Source organism: Taeniopygia guttata, chromosome 4, assembly GCF_048771995.1.
Source record: "Taeniopygia guttata chromosome 4, bTaeGut7.mat, whole genome shotgun sequence".
Classification (NCBI taxonomy): Eukaryota; Metazoa; Chordata; class Aves; order Passeriformes; family Estrildidae; genus Taeniopygia; species Taeniopygia guttata.
The window spans coordinates 53,512,321-53,534,892 of NC_133028.1; the positions used below are offsets into that span (position 1 = coordinate 53,512,321).

At 41.7% G+C, this 22,572-nt stretch overlaps 1 protein-coding gene across 7 annotated transcripts in view; it reads right to left on the bottom strand.

The window, feature by feature from the left end:
- The window catches only part of HERC3 (HECT and RLD domain containing E3 ubiquitin protein ligase 3), a 44,913-nt gene that overhangs the window by 8,102 nt on the left and 14,239 nt on the right, over positions 1 to 22,572 (bottom strand). For all 7 annotated transcript variants that reach the window (XM_072928601.1, XM_030271725.4, XM_072928604.1 and 4 more), the window contains 17 exons: positions 16,447 to 16,606; positions 15,376 to 15,452; positions 14,507 to 14,728; positions 12,437 to 12,528; positions 11,438 to 11,568; positions 10,634 to 10,794; positions 10,060 to 10,136; positions 9,189 to 9,313; positions 8,587 to 8,646; positions 6,887 to 6,998; positions 6,157 to 6,346; positions 4,863 to 5,026; positions 4,291 to 4,404; positions 3,009 to 3,032; positions 2,833 to 2,922; positions 1,810 to 1,980; positions 1,054 to 1,197 (listed from right to left, as the gene is read on the bottom strand). In XM_072928601.1, the coding sequence (XP_072784702.1) occupies positions 1,054 to 1,197; positions 1,810 to 1,980; positions 2,833 to 2,922; positions 3,009 to 3,032; positions 4,291 to 4,404; positions 4,863 to 5,026; positions 6,157 to 6,346; positions 6,887 to 6,998; positions 8,587 to 8,646; positions 9,189 to 9,313; positions 10,060 to 10,136; positions 10,634 to 10,794; positions 11,438 to 11,568; positions 12,437 to 12,528; positions 14,507 to 14,728; positions 15,376 to 15,452; positions 16,447 to 16,606 (2,114 nt within the window). The remainder of the gene's footprint in view (positions 1 to 1,053; positions 1,198 to 1,809; positions 1,981 to 2,832; positions 2,923 to 3,008; positions 3,033 to 4,290; positions 4,405 to 4,862; positions 5,027 to 6,156; positions 6,347 to 6,886; positions 6,999 to 8,586; positions 8,647 to 9,188; positions 9,314 to 10,059; positions 10,137 to 10,633; positions 10,795 to 11,437; positions 11,569 to 12,436; positions 12,529 to 14,506; positions 14,729 to 15,375; positions 15,453 to 16,446; positions 16,607 to 22,572) is intronic.

Genomic DNA, 22,572 nt, shown 5'->3' on the forward strand with positions numbered 1-22,572 from the left:
TTCACCTTACCTGCCTTTTAATTCCTTTTTAAATACCTCTGCACTTAGACAGTAACAGTGCTTCAACGTTTACTGTCTGTGTACTGAAGAAAATGTGTTAACAATCCCCTCCCCACTACCCATCCTATTTTCTATTAAAAGCTTTTGCATCATCACAGTTCTAGCCAGGCAGGCACACCAGCAGAGGGGCTAGCACAGGCCTCCCTCTCCTCACATACTGACTCTCACGCTGCTGTGTCAGTCACAGACTGGCTGCCCACGTTTGCTAAATGTTCCCGATACATGACTCACTTCCAGGGCTTACACCCTCATCTCTCCTGGTGCCAAGAGACTTGTTTTATAGCACTGACATTAGGAGTGAGTGCTCTGTAATACTGTTTACAAGTTACAGAAGGTACCAGGTCACTTCCTTCCCTGTAAACCCCCAAGCAGGACAGCCACACCTTAAGGGAAGACCAGCTATGTAATTTCCCACCTTGCTGCCTATGGAGGTGAGGAAAAGAACATAAACCACCATCTCCAGCCATCTGACAGGTACAGATCTTGCACTCTGCACTCTTCCAAAACCAACAACCTTCCACTACAAGCCATGTTCCTTGCTGCTTAAGAGCTTCTTCACATAAAGCATTAACAGCTTTAGATCCTGAAGGCAATAGTGATGCATGGCTAAGTGGATTGGCTGCAATTATATGAACAGCAAGGGAGGTACAGAACTCTAATGCCATTACCACCTAAACCTCTCATTCTGTATAACAGCACATGACCATCACATTCATGATAATAAGTTCTATTACCTGTCACCTGACCCTTAATACAAGCTGTATTATGGGATAAGAATAAAGAGAGAGAGCCAACTCTTTAGTAAGCACAGCCATCACCATTCTACTAAGGTTAATGGACCTACTTACACTGACTGAAAATAGAGTTCACATTGTATCATGAGTAGAAAATGATAGGAAGAAACATTTCTTTCCCATAGTTTGCCACTAACTTCTTTGTACTTTAAATGCAGCATATTATTCCAACCTGCACGTACAGAGGGCAAGAGCTTACCGTGTCTGAAAACCACAGCAGGTTAGACTCCGGGTAGAAAGTGAACATGCCATAGATAGGGTTGAGTAGTTCTTTTAACAACAGAAGGAAAAATTCCTTTGTCACTCCTCCAGCATCAACAGCTTCCTCACCATCAAAGATGACCTGTAGAAAAAGCAGGTCAGTGACAGGGATGCAGAGCTGAGACTGAGTGAATCAGACCTCTCTCTGAGAGCCATGCAAAGCAATTTGACCAACATGCCCAAACTACAGCAACCCAGGAGCTGGTTTCAGTGCTCTGCCTGCAGGGGCAGAAAGGGAACAGGGGTGGCAAATCAGGTATTTTGAGAATGTTTAAATCCTCATGCAAATCACAAATAACCCCTGTTGTCCCAACTATCAAAGCAGCAGCATGACAGCAGCTACTGAAGACTGTAGCAATCTCTGAGAGATAAAACACATCCTATTATAAACTGCCTGCTCCTGCAAAAGGGCAAAACAGAGACTGCATAACATCACAAAATGCTTCCTTCCTGGTCCTTGTACACTCAACACACCAGTAGAAGAGAGAAAACCCTGTGCTTGCCTTCTTGTAAACTATCCACTGCCAGGGGTCAGAAAAAAGACTGAATCCTTGCATTGACTAGATCAAATGTTCCTGTGTGCAACACCTATTTAGAAGTTACTGCACACTGGTGAAGAGGTAATGTGAATGGCTGAAAGGTTGCAGAAATATTTGCTAAACAAGCGGGTGCTGAAGATATGGGGGAAACTTACTTTGAGAGGTTTTTTCAAGTCAATGTCCGAATGGATGCTCAACTCCCTTAAAGCATCACCAACTAAGTTACTCCTGCGAACATGAAGTACCAGGAAAGGGCTTCGGGCCAGCAAAGGCTCCAGGGTGAGAAGCATGAAGACATTCTGCAAATTTGCACCATTTATTGCAACCTGTAAATAAAAGAGGAGTGAAAAGCAGCCTATGCCTAAGCCTTTTTTTCTTCCTATGAAAGGAAAACAGTTAACAACCTACATGCCTGGTGGTCCTTTCTGCCTTTTTGGTTTCTCCAGGATTCAAGAATGCCATGCTCCCTCTGCACTGTGTGTGTGCCTGTACGCCCTGCTTACACAGGTCCTAGTGCCCAACGCTGTGCCCGTCTCAGGAGGCACCTGTGCAAGCAGTGCCTCGTGCTGGGACATTTCCACTGGCACAGAAGCCAGCTGCCCTTGTCACAGCCGGGCTGTGAGCTGGCTTGGCTGCCACCTGCAGGGTGCTGGAGCCGGACAGCTGCTGTCAGCACACTCCTGGAGGGCCCCGGGGCTGTGCCCCTCACTGCACCTGGGTGGGTGGGCTGCTGCAAACAGCTGCTGCCTGCAGCCACAAACAGCATCAGCAGCTGGTCTACAACACTCACCTCATTATTAGAAGGAAATATTAGAAGGAAATCTCCTGCAGAAATTTCAAAACAAGTGTCCACTTCCCTGAACCTTTGTCTACTTATCCAGTCTTACAGCTCCTCACCTTACTCCTTATCCATGGATTATCAAAATTACATAACTACTCCTTCCCTGTACAGTTTAAATTTCCAAGACATGCACATCTGGAAGTCCTGATGTTGCCAGACAAACATTTTGAAGGGAAAGACACCAAGCACTACCTCTGCAGTATCCAAGGCAAAGAGGTTCTCCAGCTACACTGCTCTCCTGTATCATGGAAACAATAAATTGTTGTCCATACCAGCTCCTAGTTACCACCCTTTCCAAAAGAAATATGTCAGGAAAATTGGGACAGAGAATGATCACCTGCATCTGTAGTTCTGCATCTGTCTGTAACATCTTGGTCTTAGCTTGAGCATCAAAGATGAAAGGGTAAGAGCAAAGAGTCACAGCATCCTGCAAGAAAGACAGGCAAGATTTGTTCCTATCCACAGCTTCCAAAGCACTTCTTTAAATAAGAGTCTTGAGAAACAATTTCTTACCTGCATGATGGATGGCCTTACTTTCTGTGAAAGAAAAAGAAAAGTATGAAAATCTTTTACTCTTTCAATTTTGTGTCTTGTGGGTTTTTTTGGATGGACTAGTCCAAAGGCAGACCAAAGTAAATTTTCCACCTTTGAGACCAACAACCCATTTTTCTTCCTATTAAAGAAATGCACGGGAACTTCCTTCTCAAGAAAATGCACAAGTCTAATTCAAAACATGAACATCAAACATTACTGAGAGGACTGACTGGCATAGAATCCTGTGTTGGTCTGCCATGGGTGAAACTTGCTCTTATGAAGAGTAACAAATGCAGAAACCACATGAAACAGGAGAGACTATAACACCACTACACGGTGATACAAGAACATCCCTGCAATGCAAATTACTCGTCATTAGCCATATTGACACATTTTTAACTATCCCTTACATAAATTTAAGTCAGTACTGTATCATTCTGCTCACTAAAGGTAAGCACAGCAGCACTATTTAAATGATGGGAAGTAGAGGATGGGGGCACAGCACACACAACACTTACAAAGCCCATGAAAACACACAGAAGTTATCACTACAGTCAGGTTTTACTCTTGCAGTATCCCTTGGCAGATGGTTTCAGGTGTTTTTTTTTTTACACTTGATAATCCTTTCCTTGCTATGACTAAATAATCTCACTGGGTTCCCACACAGCATATTCCAGCCCTCAGTTTAGTTATCTGCTTTCTTACAGATGGGAAAGTGAGACATAAAAGAGGTGAAGGGTCTTACCCAAGATCACCCAGCAGGTTACTGGAAGAGCCAGGAATAGAACCCACATCTCTTGAGGCTTGGATCAGTCCCCTAGCCAGAACGCCACACTGCCTCCTCTTACAGAGCAACATTTTAACATCACTGGCTACATTATTCACAATACCTGCCTAAACAGCAGAAGTAAAGGGTAAAAATTATAATTTTAGAATACAGGACTTGGCTCCTGAGGTCTTGATTACATTAAAAGGATCCAGTGACTGAATTAATCACCTCGTGCAAAGATTGAATGGAATTCACAGGAACAATCACAGAGACTGTTGCAAGCTTTGGTTAAATATCGCTACCTCCAGCTCTTTTGACAGTCTTTTTATTTTTAAGTCAATTTTGTAAAGCACTCAGATCTGAGATATTAAACATATAGAAGCTCCTATACTGAATACATTATGCTCTGATTAAGGATATTGGAAATACATATCTACAGCCAGAGACACAAACATGGACAGCTATTTCATGACTATGCATAAAACCTCTTACCATTCCAGCCTGGTGCAAAAACCACATGAGATAATCCTCCTGAATGTCCACCAAGCTGGAAATCTCAGGGATATAAAACTTATCATATTCCACGTGTTTAACCTTTTGATTCACCTAGTGAACAGAACAGATGGAAATATTCAACATATTTTAACATATTTTCAGCATTTTTCAGGTTTGCTTTCATAAATTCAGTTATAGCAGCTTGCAACAAAAGGACCCAGAATGTTCTGCAAACAATACACAATCTCTTATATTTTGGTACAAACCAAGAAGAATCAAATAGAACCTCTTTATAACTTATTTTAACAAGTGGTTAAGTTCCCTCTCCTCCTCACCACCCAGCAACAACCCAGTGAGAGCAGAGACCATCAAGGGACAGGTGTTTGTGATGCCATTCTTTAGGGTAACTTTATTTCTGGTCTTTGAGTCAGGATTAAGCAATCTTCAAGAACCTTGGACTTAGGAAAGCATCTTTCCTATGTTGTGACTTGATGGACAGCTCACAACTGGCCAAGGGCAGACAGGACTGAATCACCTTGAGCCAACACATGCCCAGGCTTTCCTCTCACCTTGTGGAGTTTCTCCAGAAGCCTGAGAGCAGCTGTAATGTAGCTGCTGAACAGGACTGGGATCAGCAGCGTCTTCCTTCCACTGAGGAGGTAAACCACTGCACCTTTATAGAGGTCCACAAGCCTGAGGAAGTATCTTGGGCACACCTGAGACCACCAGTTATCTGGAAAGCAGAGGACATCAATATAAACCTCAATCAAAGGGCAGAGTATCCCCTAAATAAGGGATTACAACTGAAAAAAAGGGGAATATACCTGAAGACTTTCAAAAAACTTCCCTATTCCTGCCCTAGCTATAGCAATAGGAAAGTGAGGCAGAGTTATTGAAATATCAGAACCAGAAAAGTTGCTCCCTTTCCATTCCAATCCAGCCACACCAGTCATTACCCAGCCCAAACCCTGATCAGGGTGAGAGCCTGAATTTGAAGTTTTTCAGTCTTTAATTCAAGACACTGTTTCATGTATCTGGCATTCTGAGGATACTGTGATGTTGTGGGCAACCATCTGTCTCGCAGGAGTGACAAACAAAGAGCTGCCTGGGCAATTCTCTGTAGCACGACATACTTTTCTAGCAGGGGTCAGACTGTGTCTCCTGGCACATCTGCACTAAAGGATTAACTCCCCCTCTTTAGAGAGGCTGATTGCTTTCTTGCCAAGGACAGGTAATCCTTAATTTCCCCTGAAAGGAGCCTGACTACTAGCTTCTCTCCTAGAACCAATCACCTGCACAGCAAAAGCTGGAGCCTAGAATTCTTTTGGAGTAAAATGCACCACATGGCATTTTACATGATGATATCAGGTCTAGTACAATACAGCCTTAAGAAACAGAGTAAGATAACAAGAACAGTAGTAGCTTAACAAATGTGAGTAACAATCAATTAAGCAGCACATGTTCTGTCCAGTTTAAAATAAGCTCAGAGGAAAATATATTAGAAAGTAAAAGACTCAGAAGTGGGAGAAGTGTTTAAGTGTTCAACTTAGTCACAGACCAAGGTTTGTCTGCATCTTCTGGAGGACAAAATAATTTAATATTATACTTAGTATTCTCCTTTTACCTTATACAGAAGAGATATTCTGAAGTGATCAATAGCTGATCAAATTTAAGAGAATAGGATAATTTAATCTTCATGATATACAAAAATCTATGTTTCTGCAGAGGAATGAAAATTTATCTGGAATTGAGTCTCTGAATGTGGGTAAAGTAGATAAGGTAAATTAGATTAACCTCCCTAGAAAGTGCTCTTTGAAATAATATTTTATTTCTAAATTAAAACAATTTTTAAATGACACTTACCAAGCACTTTGCTGGGGTTGGTATCCAGGCGCAAAATAGCCATTGCTAGAGGAAGTGTCAGAGAGATGTAATACTTGGAGTCTTGGAACAGTGGGAATTCTGGGAGAATCAGATAGATCCTCATTGCTTCAACATCTGGTGGAGAGCTGGACAGCTGAGGAATCAAAAAGCTTTCAAAGCTTTTCAGTATCTAGAGAGAAAGCAAAACAAAACAGATGATTTATCTTGGGTGATAGAGCACCTACAGTGCAGACAATGTTAAAGAGCTGATGAAATGGCAAAACCCTGTTTCAGAAGTCAAACCTGGGTGAAAAAACCCAAAGCTATAAATATTATAGCTAAAAGTGGCAAGGGGAACATGTATACTTTTATCCCACAGCTCTGCACTTGTGAAAGAAATTCTCTGAGTTAGAATAAGTTATACAACCATGAAGTACTCAACTCCTGACAGACACACAATAATTACAAATATAACACACACAGAGTTTATTTCAGCAGATATTCAAGTATTAAATGCCATGAGATTAAACTTGTTTTAAAATAAAAACCTTGGAGACACATTTTGAGGAGGTCAAAATCAGCCCAGGTCAAAGGAGAAGTACCATTAAGTGTCTGGATTTCAGATCTGCAATACAACCTTTGCTCAACAATTCTGCTGGTACTTGCATGTTGGAGAGGGACAAAGCCTTAATTTTCCCCTCTGAATATCCAAATCTCAGAAGTGCAATACCTGCTCTAGGAGAATGGAGTGCTGGGAGTTCATCAGCTTCTCAAACAGCATTCTCGTGGAGTTCAGATCAATGCCTGGGATCTTTGGACTCGTTTTAAAATGTTCATCGATTCTTTAAAAAAGAAATCACAGACAGGCATAAGCTTAAGGAAGAGACCCCATTATATGGCCTTAGAGCAAGCAACTGAGAAATGACCACTAGAGAATTCCTAAGTCTAGAAACAAAGACTCTTCCTTCCAAATTCCTCCAGGTCTCGGTTAGGGCTGAGATTCTTGCAGGGAAACACTTCAAAGTCTTTGGTGTCCCCAGGACTCCTTCACTGACTTAAGAGCACTGTATTAGACACCCTGAAGGAGAAGTTATTAAAGACAAGATGCACTTGTCAGTTTGGTGGTGTGACTGTAAGAACATGAGCTAAACACGGGCGGCTGTACTAGAATGGCTATTCCCAAAACATCACAGGCTCCAGCCTGGAAACAGATCCCCAGAGACACACTGGTACACAGCACTCTTGGGGCTGTGCTCTGCAAAGGTAGTGTTGGCTGTGCTCAGGCACACAGCCATGGAAAAGCTGCTTCCCTACTAACCCTGTAAAGAAAACAGGCCTACATGGCCTTAGGTCACAGGAGGGATGCACTGGGGTATTTCTGTCAAGTGCACCTTGACATAAGACTTCATGTATAAAGGTACATAGTTAAATACAGCCTCATTTAAGCCTGCAGAATTAAACATTCATTTGGTTGAAGATTTTCTGTAGAAGTTAAGTCCTGCACTAGCCACCACTGAAGGGGAAGAACAACTGCATTTGGCTGATGAAGCCATAAGCTCCACTCATTTCCACATTCAAAGGAGATGTGAGACTATTTAAAGTGACTCAACAACTTGCATACCTTAACAAGGGCTTTAAACCAACATGACGCAACCCTCCTAATGCAATGACATGTCACAACACTAGAGAAGAAACTACCGGACAAGCAGATAAACACCAGAATAATTAGAAAACTGTGTTCAAGCTGCTCTTGGAATGCATTACGTAAAGATTACTCAGAGTAAGTAAGTTTTTCTTCACCTAGTTAGAGGTCATTTACTCATCACATCACCAGAAAAATTTCTCCTCCTCTTCATCTTATGCTGTTACCTCCTCAACATTTACAGACACAGCCAACACAAGCCTTCCCAACCCACAGCCTTTGACTCAGCTATGTCTTACAACCTTGTCACCACCTGTTGTGGGTTACACCCGTTTGAAATTCCTCCTTTTGCAAGCAGGAGCACAAACCTAAAAGGAAACCACTTCCTCACTGCCGCTGATGTATTTTCAAGAGCAGCCTGTGTGGAAGTATACTTTCACATGCACCAGCTAGCTCAGCTGGATAAGAGACTATTCAGATACCTGGCATCCCTAATTTCCCTCAATGTCCTATCCTGATCCCTTTCTTTAAAGACATTGATATCTGTTTCATAAGGAAGAGTAAGTTGTGGCAACTCCAAGAAATCTGTGCCATTTACAGTACACTCACCACGCACTCTCTTAGACCACTTGCCTTCCTTACCCAGTTCTGACCACCCCACCCTTTTAGGGAACATCTGCTCTCATCTCCTGCCTGATTAAAAAATCAAATCCCACTGCAAAAGCGCATGAAGCAAAGGGATTCCCTGCACGAACAGAAAGCCATACATCTGGAAATGTGGCACTTACTTCTTCTCCAAGAAGCTTCCATTCCAGCAGGCAGCTGAGGACAGTATCTGAACAACATTACTGATTGCAGCAGGAAGAGAAAAGAGAACAGAGATACAGGTTATGAATGGATGCCTCAGTAAATCTCTTCATCTCTCTTCCCTTCCTTTTATGGAAAACAATGTCAGGATAACCCCTTTAGAGGCACAGAGGGCAAGACTTCATTCAGGATCATGTAAGGTCCCTCTTTGAAAGGAGGAATTAGTGCCTCCCTTCCATCTAATTCTGCCCTTCTCATGGCACACACACTGGGGAAAGAACTTAATCAGTCTGTTCACAAGTTCTTGCTGCTTCTCATTAATTTTAAGCACACAAGGCAGGACAACTTTAAAATCAAGTTCCCACCCACCATCTGCAATGTTGAGGCAGCCTCAGAGTCCTCTGGTTTTGCTCAGAAGTTCTCACCTGGCAGCCTTGTGACTGACAATTCCTCCCCTTGGAAACGACCAAGAACCACACTTGAAAAGGTTGCTAAATTTCAAGTGAAAGCATGGCACGGAAGCCAACAAAATTATTTAAATAGAACTTTCAACAAAAGGCTTGTCCAGTGCCACAATACCTACTTGACAGAATTAGAACTGTTCTTTTCTAAAAGCTTTTGCCTCCAGACATCTATAGTTTCATCATTTATTAAACAGGTGTAACGTGTTTCATTTATGGTCCGGAAATCATCAGCAGGCAAGGAATTCTGTGAGAAGATACAGATTTCAGCAAAGACAAGGCTCGTAAAACAACTCCTTCCTATCCATAATCTCTGTTTTAATAAATAACTGATAGCTTCCTTAGTGTGGTCTCTGAAAAGGTTTGGTTAGAAGTCTTGTGGCATTATTAAGAAGTCCAAAAGGGAAGGTATGAAAAAGTTTGAGGGAAAAAAAGATCCTCAAATACATTTTAAAAAGAGGAAAACAAAAGAATCAAAATATCATTTCCTAGATGTACCAAAGCCCTTGTAAACACTGTCATATACAGTTATTTTAGACCTATTTCCATGCCTCAAAAGTTTATCCCAAACACTTATTGAAAGAAAAAAGAAGACAGAAGTGGGAAAACCAATTCAGCATTCAGCCCTCCATCAAGCACTGACAAAATCAGCATGTGGCTGATGGCCCTACACAGCAACCATGCAGAAGAGCCAGTGCCACAGGTGGAAAGCAGCCGCCCGCTTCCAGTCTGCAAAGATGGGATTCCCCTCCCTGCTGATTAAACTGGAATCAGTGTCTTCCCAATGGCTTTGATGTGCCTCTAAAGAAAGGCAACTTTCAGCCACTGAAGTTGGAAATCCCTGTAACAACTGTCAGAGCTGGTAAAGTTTGTAAGACAGAATGGAGTCCAAAGCAATACTTCCATTTCAGAAGATTTTAGCAGAAACAAAAGCTGTATTGTGAATGCTGGGACAGGGGAGAAGACTTGAAAAGATACTTCCATTTGGTTTACCTCATATTTGGAGCAAAGCACAAAAGTTTGGTCTCCTCCAGAGAAGATATGTTTAACAATGTGGTATTTACAGGCATCTGTTTGAGAAAGACACAGTTGTGTTAGAGGCTGATGAATGCAAAACCCTACTTATACGTTCTCCCCTCCCATTTGCATTGCCACTACAACTACAAGGAGCACCTGGGTCCTTTGAAGGCCCTGCTGAAATCAGCGGAACTCAAGCACTGTAGAACTTTCGTAAGAGGTATGCAGGAGGGGAAAGCTGTCATTTTTAAACTGCAATAGGGGTTTTAAAGAGAGAGCAAAGGGTTTGGAATGGTATTAGTAAAGTATCAGTACAATTTCATGAAGTCTCGAGATTGCCAGATGCTGAGCTCTGCCATAAGAAGAGAAAGGGAGACAGCACACATTAACAGAGAGAGCAAAAGGTCACCCAGAAATTAACCACAGTGCATTTGGGACAATAGGATGGGTTTCTTTTGGTATTTCCACAAATTTCACAGAACAATGTTAAGATGCCATGGGTGAAATTTTTTATGTCCATCTGCCATTTCAAATTGAGCACAGTACATACCAGGTTTCCCTGAGAGTTGCCCATTATGAGCTGCCCAGTGACCCTTGACAGGAGAGGGACACTTCACATTGCAAGTGTGCCCTGTTCCCAGCTGGCCTCTTGTTCCACAGCCAAATGCATAGATCATTCCTGAAGAAGGCACAAAGGCTAAAGTGTGATGTCTGTAAGAGATGGGTACAGAGTTTGGGCCTTGTTTAACAATAAATTAAAAAAAAAAAAAAAAAGATCAAAACCAAACAAAAAAGCCCACCAAAAACAAACCAAATGCAGCCTAGAACTTACTCTCACTTCCCCTAGGCCAGAAGCTGGAGCCAAGCAGCACCTTTACATGGGCACCAATGCTCAGTTTTTGCCACCTGATGGCACCAGTTTATGGGATGGAGCCCTTTAGGTAGAAGGGACAAAGAGCAGCTTGTGCAGACACACAGCTGGTATGAGGCTCACAGGATCGGGTTAGTCATTTGCTAAGCCTGTACATTCTGAAAGGCAACCACACAGCACCAGTGCTGTTAAATCACTTTCCATTAAAGAGGCTGGAAACTTGTGACCAAAGGGCTTCTGCTCTAAAGTCTTGCTGAATTATTACATTGGGAAGATATCTTTTACAGGTTAGAGTGCAAGGTACAACTCCAATTAAACCATCTCGTTTACAGTGTCTTAAAATTCTCATGGAAAGTAAGATTTAAATCAATTTAGCTTTGATACATAGAATGAAGAAGCAGGACTATTTCCCCCTATTTACATGATTCAGTATCAGCGTTATCCTCCACCAAAGAAAAGTTTCTGACTGCACACAGGACTCACCTGCCACAAGCAATCTGGGATACTTCACTGCCCATGAGCTCAAGAACTCTTCGGGGGTTCACCTCATCATTCATGGAGTCGTGGCCCAGCTGCCCGCAGGAACCTGCACCGAAGGTGAACACCCCTCCACTCTGTTAGCAAACCAAACAGCAGAGCCTCCATTTAGGGACCCATAACCCAGCAGGAGCTCTCTGACTACAGTTTCAATATGAGCCCAAAGCTTAGGTAGAGACTGTTGGGGATTTTCAAAAGATTCAGAAGAGAAACTTGGGTTCTGCTAACACAGCTTTTAAATAAGCTACCGTGCCACCCATCAGAAACTAACAGAATTACCGTCAGGTTATCTCCACACTAGACAAGCTCCTACAGAACTAGTTTTCTACAATGATATTTTTCCCAACAGGTATCCCAAATTCAGTTAATTCATTTTACAGTGGAAAACACTGAAACTCCAAAACAGGAAGCAACAAGTACAAAGTGGCAGAGCCAAGGCAAGAACTGAGCCGCTCTTTCAAACCTTAGCCCTGTCCTCTGGCCACTAAATTATACAGCACCAGAAAGCAGCAGGTTTGGAACTGAAAACCTCTTGTAAATGTTGTGACTGCTAACGTTAAATTTAAACACTCATTCATTTTAGCTTCCATCTTATTTTGATGCACAGTATTACTCTATTTTCCAACAAAATGCTATTTTTACCCCTTTGGATGCATTTGTTAAATTTTTTCCCTCCCAAAGCTATTCTTTTAAAGTGATTCACCTCAGTTTTGCTATTCATTGCTGTGGATTATTAACATCTTCATCCACAAAACCAGCAAAGGATTGTGTTGGCAGTGAAACTCAGAATAAATAATGAGGCTACACCTTCCACTTAGTTTCTTTTACTGGGGTCAGAAGGAATACAGTAAGTTGATCTGTGTTTTTCTACCATTACACAGAAAACTACTGTGAAACCATCAGGCAGGTGAGAGAGTGGCCAGGTTCCCAGGTCAGCATGTTTACCTTTGTCAGGACTGCTGTGTGCTCCTCTCCACAGCTGATGTACACAACCTTCTGAGAGCGCAACAGCTTCACATGACACGGGGACTCCCGGTCTGCAATGGAGGCAAAGGAAATAAAGCAGCTCTTTCATAAATATAAACCTGCACGTCCAAGAAAAGCACTGCCAGTCTGATTTTCAGATGTGGTCCATGAGCACAAGGGAAACTTTAACAACTGTGGTGAAAAAGGCTCCACACAGCCTTGAGTACTTCACTGCTGATTTTCCTCTCAAATTCTTAAAAGGCTTGACTGACTCAAACAAAGTTGTACAGAGCAAGAATGCACACATTGATTATCTTGTATAAATTCAACACACACTTGCTGTTTGGGAGATACAGTGAGTGCAGCCTAGATACGCCCACCTTCAGCTTCATGCTCCATTTCAGACACCTCAGGGATGACTGCAAATATTTGTTTCCAAAACCTTACTTAGACCTTTTCCATACAGAACAACCCTGCCACGTGGGAGACACTTGTGCAAGACACATGGTAAGCTGAATCCCAATGTGTATTTAAAACTCAGCTTTCCTTCTCTTGTCATCCTTTAAGCAGAAGATCCTCCTACTTGCAAAGGCTAATCACTACCAACCATTAAGTGATGCTTTTCTCCTTCACTCTGCCACCCCTAATCATTTAAAATTTGTCTCCCAGGGATGAATACAGTAAAAATAAAATCTAAGCACTTAAAGGAGCAGTAGGAACCCCAAAACAATTAGATATTAAGGGACGCAACTGCTTATTCTATACCAACAAAAAGTCAGGTTTCTACCTATAGAAGTTGCCTATTTCTTAAGATTGTCATCTAACGATTTGTAAGGTGATTTTTTACGGGTTAGTGAGAGAAAAACAGTCACACTTCTGTGAGTTTAGAACTGAGAGCATATTTTTTATTTACTTTTTTCTGTATTCTAGCACTCTGATCTTTCTTTTCACAGGAATGACACTTCTTCTCTCTACAGCATAATTGTTAATAATAACCATGCTGCAGAATACTTGTGTTTACAGACCTTGCTGTTCATGTTTGACAAGTATAATTCACACTGTCTTATCATAATTCACTTACCATAAATACCACATATTTACTACAATGCCAGGCACTGAGGGGGAAGCAGAATATGATCCCTGGCCAGCACCACCCCACAAGCTGATGCCTATTCTGTTCATTTACAATTAGCCCCATGTCAGTGTAAGCCTCTCATATGTAAACTGCAGCTTTGTTTTTATTAGAAGCATTTATCTGCCAATCTACATGGAAAGGACACTGCTGCTCTTTTATTAGATCAGCCCTGCTTTACAGACAGTACAAGTTATCTAGGTGCATGCTAGGTACCACATCTACTCTCAGAAACTTGCCTAGATACTTAAATCTGCTCAGGAATTATGCAGAAACCAGTAAGGAGGTTGATTTGAAGCTCCAAAGAAAATCTTCTGTTCACCTGTTTTATTCCAGAAAGTTAAGAGTCTGTGAAGAACAAGCAGATGAGATCTGGGCTTTTCAAACTAGCACCTGAGAAAACTGCAATTGGCCCTATGTGCCTGGTAAACTGTGCAGTAAATAAACTAGACAACATTTTACAGTACTGAGATATTCAGTGTTACCATCACTTTGTAGCACATAGATGCTCACCACTCAAATCATGCTGGGAAATGAGAAGATGTGTTCAGCCTGCTGCTCTGCAGGGAAAGCCTTTGCTCCAACCAACTTCAAATAAAATATGGGCAAAGTATTTTTGAGAACAGGGAGGAAGAATATGAGCACTTCCTTTGATATTTGCATGTTGACACTCACTTGAAAGACCTCTCTTTTTAACCGTCTTCACTTAAATTAACACCCACAAGGGGAAAAAAACATGTTTCTGTTTCTACTCAGTATGAAAAGCCTGTAGAGACAGAGATTTTCTCTGCCATCTTGTCCCAGGAGAAGCTGCTGAGTGTTACAGACCCACTCAGTAAAAATACACTGCCAATGCAACAAGAGACACTAGGCAAAGGAGCCTGTCCTTCTTTCACCTAGGAGCATAATTTTCATACCTCGTTCATCACTTAGTCCCAGCTGTCCTGAACTGTTTTTCCCCCAGCCAAACACAGCTCCTGAGAGAGAAAGGGCAAAACTGTGGGCTCCACCTGCAGCAACCTGAGCCAAAGGGATCCCATCTAGAGACTTGACACGCTGTGGACTGGCTTGGGAGGGGCATTCTTTGCCCAAGCCCAGCTGACCATAGCTGTTCTGCCCCCACGTGAAGAACTGGCCATCTGAAACAAGGAAAGAAAGAATGGTGGATGAAAGTTAGGCAACAGAAAAGCAAGTTTGCCAAAAATAAAAAGAAACAGTCCTGGAGGCTTTGTTCCCACCCAAGCCTCATGATGAAAATTAAAAAAGCAAAATCAAGAGAGACATTCTTTGCTTAAGAAAAAAAAACAACATGGCCTGAAGCCACCAGGCAACTGAACACACAAGCAACTAAGTGCAAAATACAAAATAAAACTGCTGTAACAAACAGTGCAACAAAAAAATACAAAATAAAACTGCTGTAACAAACAGTGCAACAAAAAAAAAAGGCCACATTTCACATAAAGGAGTAACAGCCAAGGAAAATTTCAACACAAAGAAATTAATTACACACATTTTTCTAAATCAAGATGGAAAGCTTTCAAGCACTCCTGCCATCATTCACCAGTGAGACAGTGGGCGGTTTGTGTGTAATGTTTTCTTTCTCCACAGTTTTGGCAAAGCTCTTCCTCAATATTTATGGTACCTGATCCATTTTATAGCATCCCATTTGGCCCAAAGGAGTCAGAATATGGGATGTCCTTGATTTATTATGCAGAAATATGCAGTCTTGGATACTGTGCAAAATAACAGCACAAATTTTGGTAATTAATAACAGATGTTACAGTACCTGCTGCCAGAGCCAGGCAATGCCAATTTCCACAGGAAACCTGCAGTATCGTCTGTTGGTTCAATTTCTTTATCAACCTAAAGATGATGACATGATTTTAGAGTAAGTGTCCACAAATACAGTATCACCTTAGATAAAAATTACCATTTCCACTAAGACATTTGTTGTATATACATACAAAATCCATGGTTTTGAGATTGAGGAACAGTGTCTGGAAGGCAATACAGATCCATATGTAATAGATGCAAATCTGTGGAGACCTCTAGACACTAGACTAGTAACTCAACTACATTTCCTGCTATAACACTGAATCCAACCATCTGGAAATGGTGAAAATAGCTGGTTCTTGGTGTCTCTTTTACTATTCTTTTTCAGGCACTGACATTTTTCATGCTGTTATGGGCCTAGCAGATCCAGTGAGTTACAGCACCAAACCCTCTTCAGTGCTTTGTACAGAAAATAGCATGTCAAAGGTTCAAGTTATTCCACAAAAATGTTATTTTTAAAACGGCACTATCACATTGCTATGCGAGCCTCTGTCTTATGCAACCACATGCAAGTTAAGGACTGTCTTCCCACAGAGCCCTTCAGGTCAAACATTAATCTTTTGTCAATTAAAACTCTTCCTTTAGATACCATTTTGACAATGACAGCCATCTTAGAGACACATCCCAAACTTCTGCTCTGCACTGGATCTGCAGTGGCAGACCAAATGAGAGTCTGCATCTGCTGTCAACACCTTGAAGTACAAACAGCAATTCTTTTTTTAAATACTCTTCCATGCACCTCCTTTTTCTGTGCAAAACATTGTGGCATTTTTCACGCAGGGAGCTAAGCACCCTCTGATTTTCTTTTCCATCCCTCAGCAATCCACGGGCGGAAGGTCTGTTCTGCCCAAACCTCTAGAGGACTTGCAGGGCTCAGGGAGCAGCAGTGAAAAGGAGAAGGAATCACCTTCATCCCAACATGAGAAGGACCCTATTCCTGCCACACTGAGAGAAAGTGAGCAACCCTTGATGCCCCACCTCCAAGGAGCTTCGCAGAGGAAAGCTGTCCCTGGGAAACGCTTACCTTGGAACTGTCACTGCATCCTCTATGGTGGTGAGCCCCAGCTGGCCGTCGCTGCCGGCGCCCCAGGAGAAGAGCTGGCCCTGGTCGCTGAGGGCCACGCTGTGCGACTCCCCACAGGCCACGTGCACGATGTGCTGCCCGGCCAGCGCCCCGATTTGCTCTGGGGAAACAGAGGGACAACGTCTCTGGTCACAGCGCCCACCTCACAGCGACACGTGGGCGCCAGGGCTGCCAAATCCACACGCAAAGCCATGCAGGGGAGTGCCCTGGGCCCCAATTTAGTTTTAAAACATGTCCTACAGGAGAAAAAGCACCAGGTTTACGGAAAACATGTCACTGTTGAAAGCCTGGCTTGAAAAGCACAGAAGACAGGCAGGTATGTGTGCCTCAAGCACAATGGCAGCCAGCCTCAGAGACCCAGGAAAATCTATCTATTCAGGAACAGATATCCCAGATTTGAGGCTTCCCCACTCAGTCTTGATTCAGGGATCGTCCAACACTGAGAAGACAGCAGACCCTGTTAAACATATTCTATTATATATATATATTCTATCTATTATATAGATATTCTATATATATTCTATGTACATTATATTATATTTATTATATATATAATAGATATATATATTATATATCTGTAATATTCTATCTATTATATATATATATTCTATATATTCAGGAACAGATAAAATCTATCTATTCAGGAACATATATCCCAAATTTGAGGTTTCCCCACTCAGTTTTGATTCAGGGATCATCCAACACTGAGAAGACAGCAGACTCTGTAAAACATATTCTATCTATTATATAGATACATAATATATATACATAAAATATATATAATATATATTATAATTATATTATAAATATATTATATATATATATTGTATTCTATATATTATATCTATTATATATATATATTCTATCTATTCAGGAACAGATATCCCCAATTTGAGGTCTCCCCACTCAGTTTTGATTTAGGGTCATCCAATACTGAGAAGACAGCAGACCCTGTAAAACATATTTGACCTTCTACAGCTCTCATGTCCAATGAAGATGAGTCATCCACAAAGCTGGATGTCATCCACAACCCATCCACCACACCTTGATTTATTGCTTGATGTGTATATGTTACAACACCCTCCAAGCTAATCTTGGAACAAGTTTGAACCTATCAACCTATTCCTATCACTGTTAAACACTCAAAACAAAATACCATATAAAGGAAGCAAAATGAGATGCAGGAGTAAAAATTTTAAATAAATCATCACAAATGTCCTCTGGAAGACATCCCACAATTGACTTTTCATCATTATATCACGTTAGGCAACTGAAGCAGGTTTGACAACAACTCCAAAAACAGCTATAATCAAATCTTACCCATTACACAATTTTTACAAATGGGCATGAAAAAAAGTTTTGTTTTTCAATAAAACACTGGAAATACCACACAACTGATGCTAAAGCTCCCTTCATGCCAGTCAGAAGCAAAGTTGCTTTTCTTTTTTTTTTTTTCCCTGAACAAATGCAAGTGTACCAGGTGGATGAAGAAAGATTCCATCTCGTAAGCTACAAGGCAGTGATCAGTATTACGTAAATCCCACTTGCCTGGGACATGAGAGGCAAGGGTCATTACACATCGTTCCATGAAAATGATGCCCCACATCACAGGCATCCAGAAACCAATAACACACTTAGCACCAAAACCTGCTTACCAATTAATCTACATGACTTAAATGAGCATAGAAAAAGGTACCCCTAGGAGGGCTTGCCTCTGTGTCTGGGAATGAGAAAATGAGGAGAAAAATCCCTAATAGGTATTTTTGAAGAAAAAGGTGACAACTATTTCAATACATATTCTAGCTGAGAAAAATGTCACCTGAACATGTGCTTCATTTCACTCAAAATACTTAATGGCAACAGAGGTGCAGTTTACAAGTAACACGCACATAAACATTTTAGGAGGGTTTGAGACCTGCTACCCAGTAACACCCCGCAGCTCTTTCCAGCAGCAATAATTTCACCCAGTCCCACTGCTGTGCAGAGACACAGCCAGGTTTGAGGGTGGTAACTCAGTTTAGACACACAGCTTCCCACTTGGGCCCACAAGCACCCAACTATAGCACTGTTTTGGCAGTCTGGTTCATGTTCGTTTACATATATATATAAATGAGGGAACCTATTTTTATCTGAGAGCTCTAAACAACCAGCAGCTGTAAGGGCTGATCAAGGTCAATGACAGACAGAAGACAAGGTGTCCCAGCAGCACATGTGACTCTGGCCTCTTCCTCTCAGACACTCAGAAAGACAAACATTACCTGCTGCATTGTGCCCAACACACCACCTGTGAAAAACACCAATCACTTGGGGTTTAAAATTTTAAAAGTTTAAAAATAATAATAAAATTATTATAAAAATTGTAATACAATTAGAGTAATAAAATTTAGAGTTAGGACAATTACAAGACAATAAAAAGCAAAGAATTACAGACGTCCGGATGCCCTCGGGCACCTAAGCCACAACAAACATGCCTTGTGAACAAAGGAATAACCTTAAAAGCAATAGCCTGTTGCATATTCATATATCTCATACATGATGCATAAATTCCTTGCAAATTAAAGAGTTTTTCTGGATTTTGTCAACTTCTTCTCCTTAATCCTGGTGGTTCCATAAAGATGGAGAGAAGGTGGAAGAATGTTTGTCTTTTCTGATAAGGAGGTAGTAACTCTTTATGGGCCCCAAATCACTGTCATCTCTGTGTGAAGAGTCGCTTGATTATCTCATCTCTTGCTTGAGCCAGTTAAAAAATCCTACATCACAGAGTTTCTATTTTAACATTTTGTAACCTAAAACTGGATTTAACACACTACTTAAGAGAGCTGATACAGCATAACTTTCTAACATTACACATATAATATTCATTGTAATATTTGCGAAAAGCCAATCATAAAGTATGCATTTTTCACACCACCTAAGCTCAGACAAGTGTGTTTCTGTAACATGAAGGTCCAGAACTGAAGCTGCTCCTGGAGAGGATCACATCATCAAAAGGAGAGCAGGATGAAGCCATCCCCTTCTCCAAGGAAAACCCTTTGATTAATGAACCCATAACTTCAGCACTTCACCCTTGCTGGAAGGGTGCACTGAGACTTGGCTGCTAGCCAGAGCACCTGAATTCCTGAAAGTGGTCCCAAAGTCACCAGCCAGAGCTGCTTCCACAGCTGCTCCCTGCACACTGCCTAACACTCCAGTGGACATCATGAGTCTGACAAAACAGAAAATATGGACAATATGGGATGCTGGGGCACCCACAGCAGGCACTGGTTTGCTGCCTGCATGCATGTAAAACACTTTCCTGGGAAAGCATTATTTGCCCCAGTGAGTCTTATTTCCTGCAGGAGCTGACCCTGAATCACTGAAGCACCTTGGGGAAGTGACAGGAGACTCCAGTGACCAAAGATTAGCATCAGGAGCTGGAGGAGGCAGGATTCTAACTACAGCAGTACAGCAAATAGAGAAAGAGTACCTTGAGGTATGTGGCTGTGGCAAGGACTTCACACACTGGGACACTGAGAGGACACCCAACAGGTCTAGAAATCTGAGGTTGTTTCAGTCTCCTCTGGCTCCATCTGAAGTTTAATTTGGCAACACAAATGCGACCTTGCTCTGTGTGCCATCCCAAAAGACAAATAAATACCAACTTATTTTGAAAGGCTGCCCAGTGCCACTGAAAGCCTTCAGTGACTGCCCTGCTCACCAATGGAACAGAGAACAGTCTCACCTGGACTCACTGGATAACCACAAACAGAAAAAAACCCATGCTTGCCTTGGAGATAAAGCTCTTTGCCTTTAGAAAGGTGTATGTATGGCCCATCTTACCACAATACATTCCTAAGATCCTGTCAATAGCAATTTGCCTGAAAAGTCATGAAGAAATGTAAATGCCAAATAGTTTTTAAGTTTTATACACTCAGACATGTTTCCTTGCAGAGATGGAAAAAAGTCAGCCTTCTCCTGGGATCACAGGCTGCCCAGGCACTCCAACAAGCATCCCAGTTCACTGTCAGTTGCCAAGTCACTGAGTGTACCATCTCTCAGCTTACATGGCATATCAAAAACATCTATCTGACAACCACTTCTTTGTTGACCTCCCATCCCTTCCTCACATCAAAATATTAGATGTTTTAGTGGTTGGTATACATTTAACTTCCAAAGCATCACAACACCATTATTCACTCCTTAGAGAAGATGTATCACTGCATTGAGATGAAGAGTACAAAAGGTGAAACTTATTCTTAGTATTGTGTCTTGTGTAATTGATGAATGAAACCAGTCAAGTGGGGCTTAACAGTCAAAATTATCTACAAAGCTAAGCAGAACAAAACCTTGAAAGCAACAGGGAAGGGCTGAAGCAGTTAAGCAATACAGTGTTTCAACACCTCATAAACCTTGAAAAAAACAAAACCTCCTAAATCCCAAGAAGTAGACACTGAACTAATCTGTTCTTCCTGAAGCTGTCAGCTGTCCCAAAACACCACCAATGCTTAGAAGTCATTCATCAGTTCTTCATATCTGCTGGAGTTCCAGCTTTGATTTCTCTCTTCTGTCACTTTTAACTTGTGGATCTCAACAGAAATAGGTATTATCAAAGTTTGACTTTTTCTGGTTTTAACCCTGTTATATCTCTTCATAAAATACACTGGCGCAAAGAATGGGGCAAAATGTCTTCAGGACAGCTCATCTGTGAATGGTGACAGGCCTGCTTCCCAGGACTGCTTTTGTGTTTTCTTGCTTTGCAACAACACTCCAGCAAAAGTTGGGGTTAAGTGGAGCGTGTTTCTACAACTCAACTTTCTGACAATCAGTGCATTTAGCTCAAAGGTTTGGGAATGGCAGTAAGGCTGAGACAAGAATGAAAACTCCTGACAAGCCCACCATCAGTCCATAGCTTTCCTACTTATAAAACAGGGCCCATGCTTTGTCCCTACATCTTTGGAAAGCTATACAGGACCTTCAGTGTCTGCAACTGCTAGAAGCACAAAGCACTCACTTAAACTGCTCTAATTAGAATGCACAGGCAATGAATGATTAATTAGCTTTCGTACTCCTAGTAATTTTATCAGAGAGTTGGTACACCCTGTCTATGTAAAGCTTCCAGCTGCTCACAGGACAGGCTTTTGCTAGAGGACAGGGCAAAATCCTTCAGCCATATGTGCACCAGGATGTACAGGAACAGCACCAGATGGCTTCTACTGCCTGGAAACTACAGAGAAACCATCAGCCCTGAGGTTACACTTTCAGTGGCAAAATCTGCATTTCTGGTCAGAAGAAGCTGTGTCTTGGAAGTATTTCAAGTAATTGCAGTCTGCTTGGACATCTGGTCAAAACTCTTCATTGCCTTCCCAGCTTGACAATAAGCAACTCAGAGTATTTGCTCTTCTTTGTTGTTGGTGTCTGCAAGGAAAGTACTCACAGATTCTCAAAAATATGTCTTACTAGCTTGCCCAGATAAGAGATGGTGGTAGAAACACAGGGAACAGAGAAACAGGTAAACTAAGGTAAGAAATTCCTCTGGGTTAAATGCTAGCAGCTTGCAAGTCCAAGGACAGATGAGCCAATTTCTTTGCACTGCCATGTTTGTTAATATAGTCCACATCCACACTGAAGATGTGTAAGCACTGTGCAATCCAGATGTAAAAATTAGAAGTGTGAGATACAATGTTTCAATGCACAAGGTAGCTGAATATTCAATCAGACACCAAGAGCGACCTAAATTTCACCTGTATAAGCATTCTATTCTCTGAGTACTGAAAAGCCTTGATTCTTATAGGAAAGGAGCAGAGCTCTCTCCATTTGGAGATGAATTGCATCAACACAATTAACTATCTAACAAGGTGACACTAGCAGCATTAGCACTTAGGGAAGCCTGATTCAGCAGCCAAAAGCTCCATCAAAATCTGCTACAGCCTTCAACAAGAACCACAAGAAGGTCAGAAAAATATCATGGCCTAAACTGACCAGTCACCACCATTTTATTAAGCCACTACACAAAAAGCAAGTAAACAACAGTAGATATACCAAATGCCCTGACAAGATTTTAATACATTAATTAGTAAATTCCAGCTG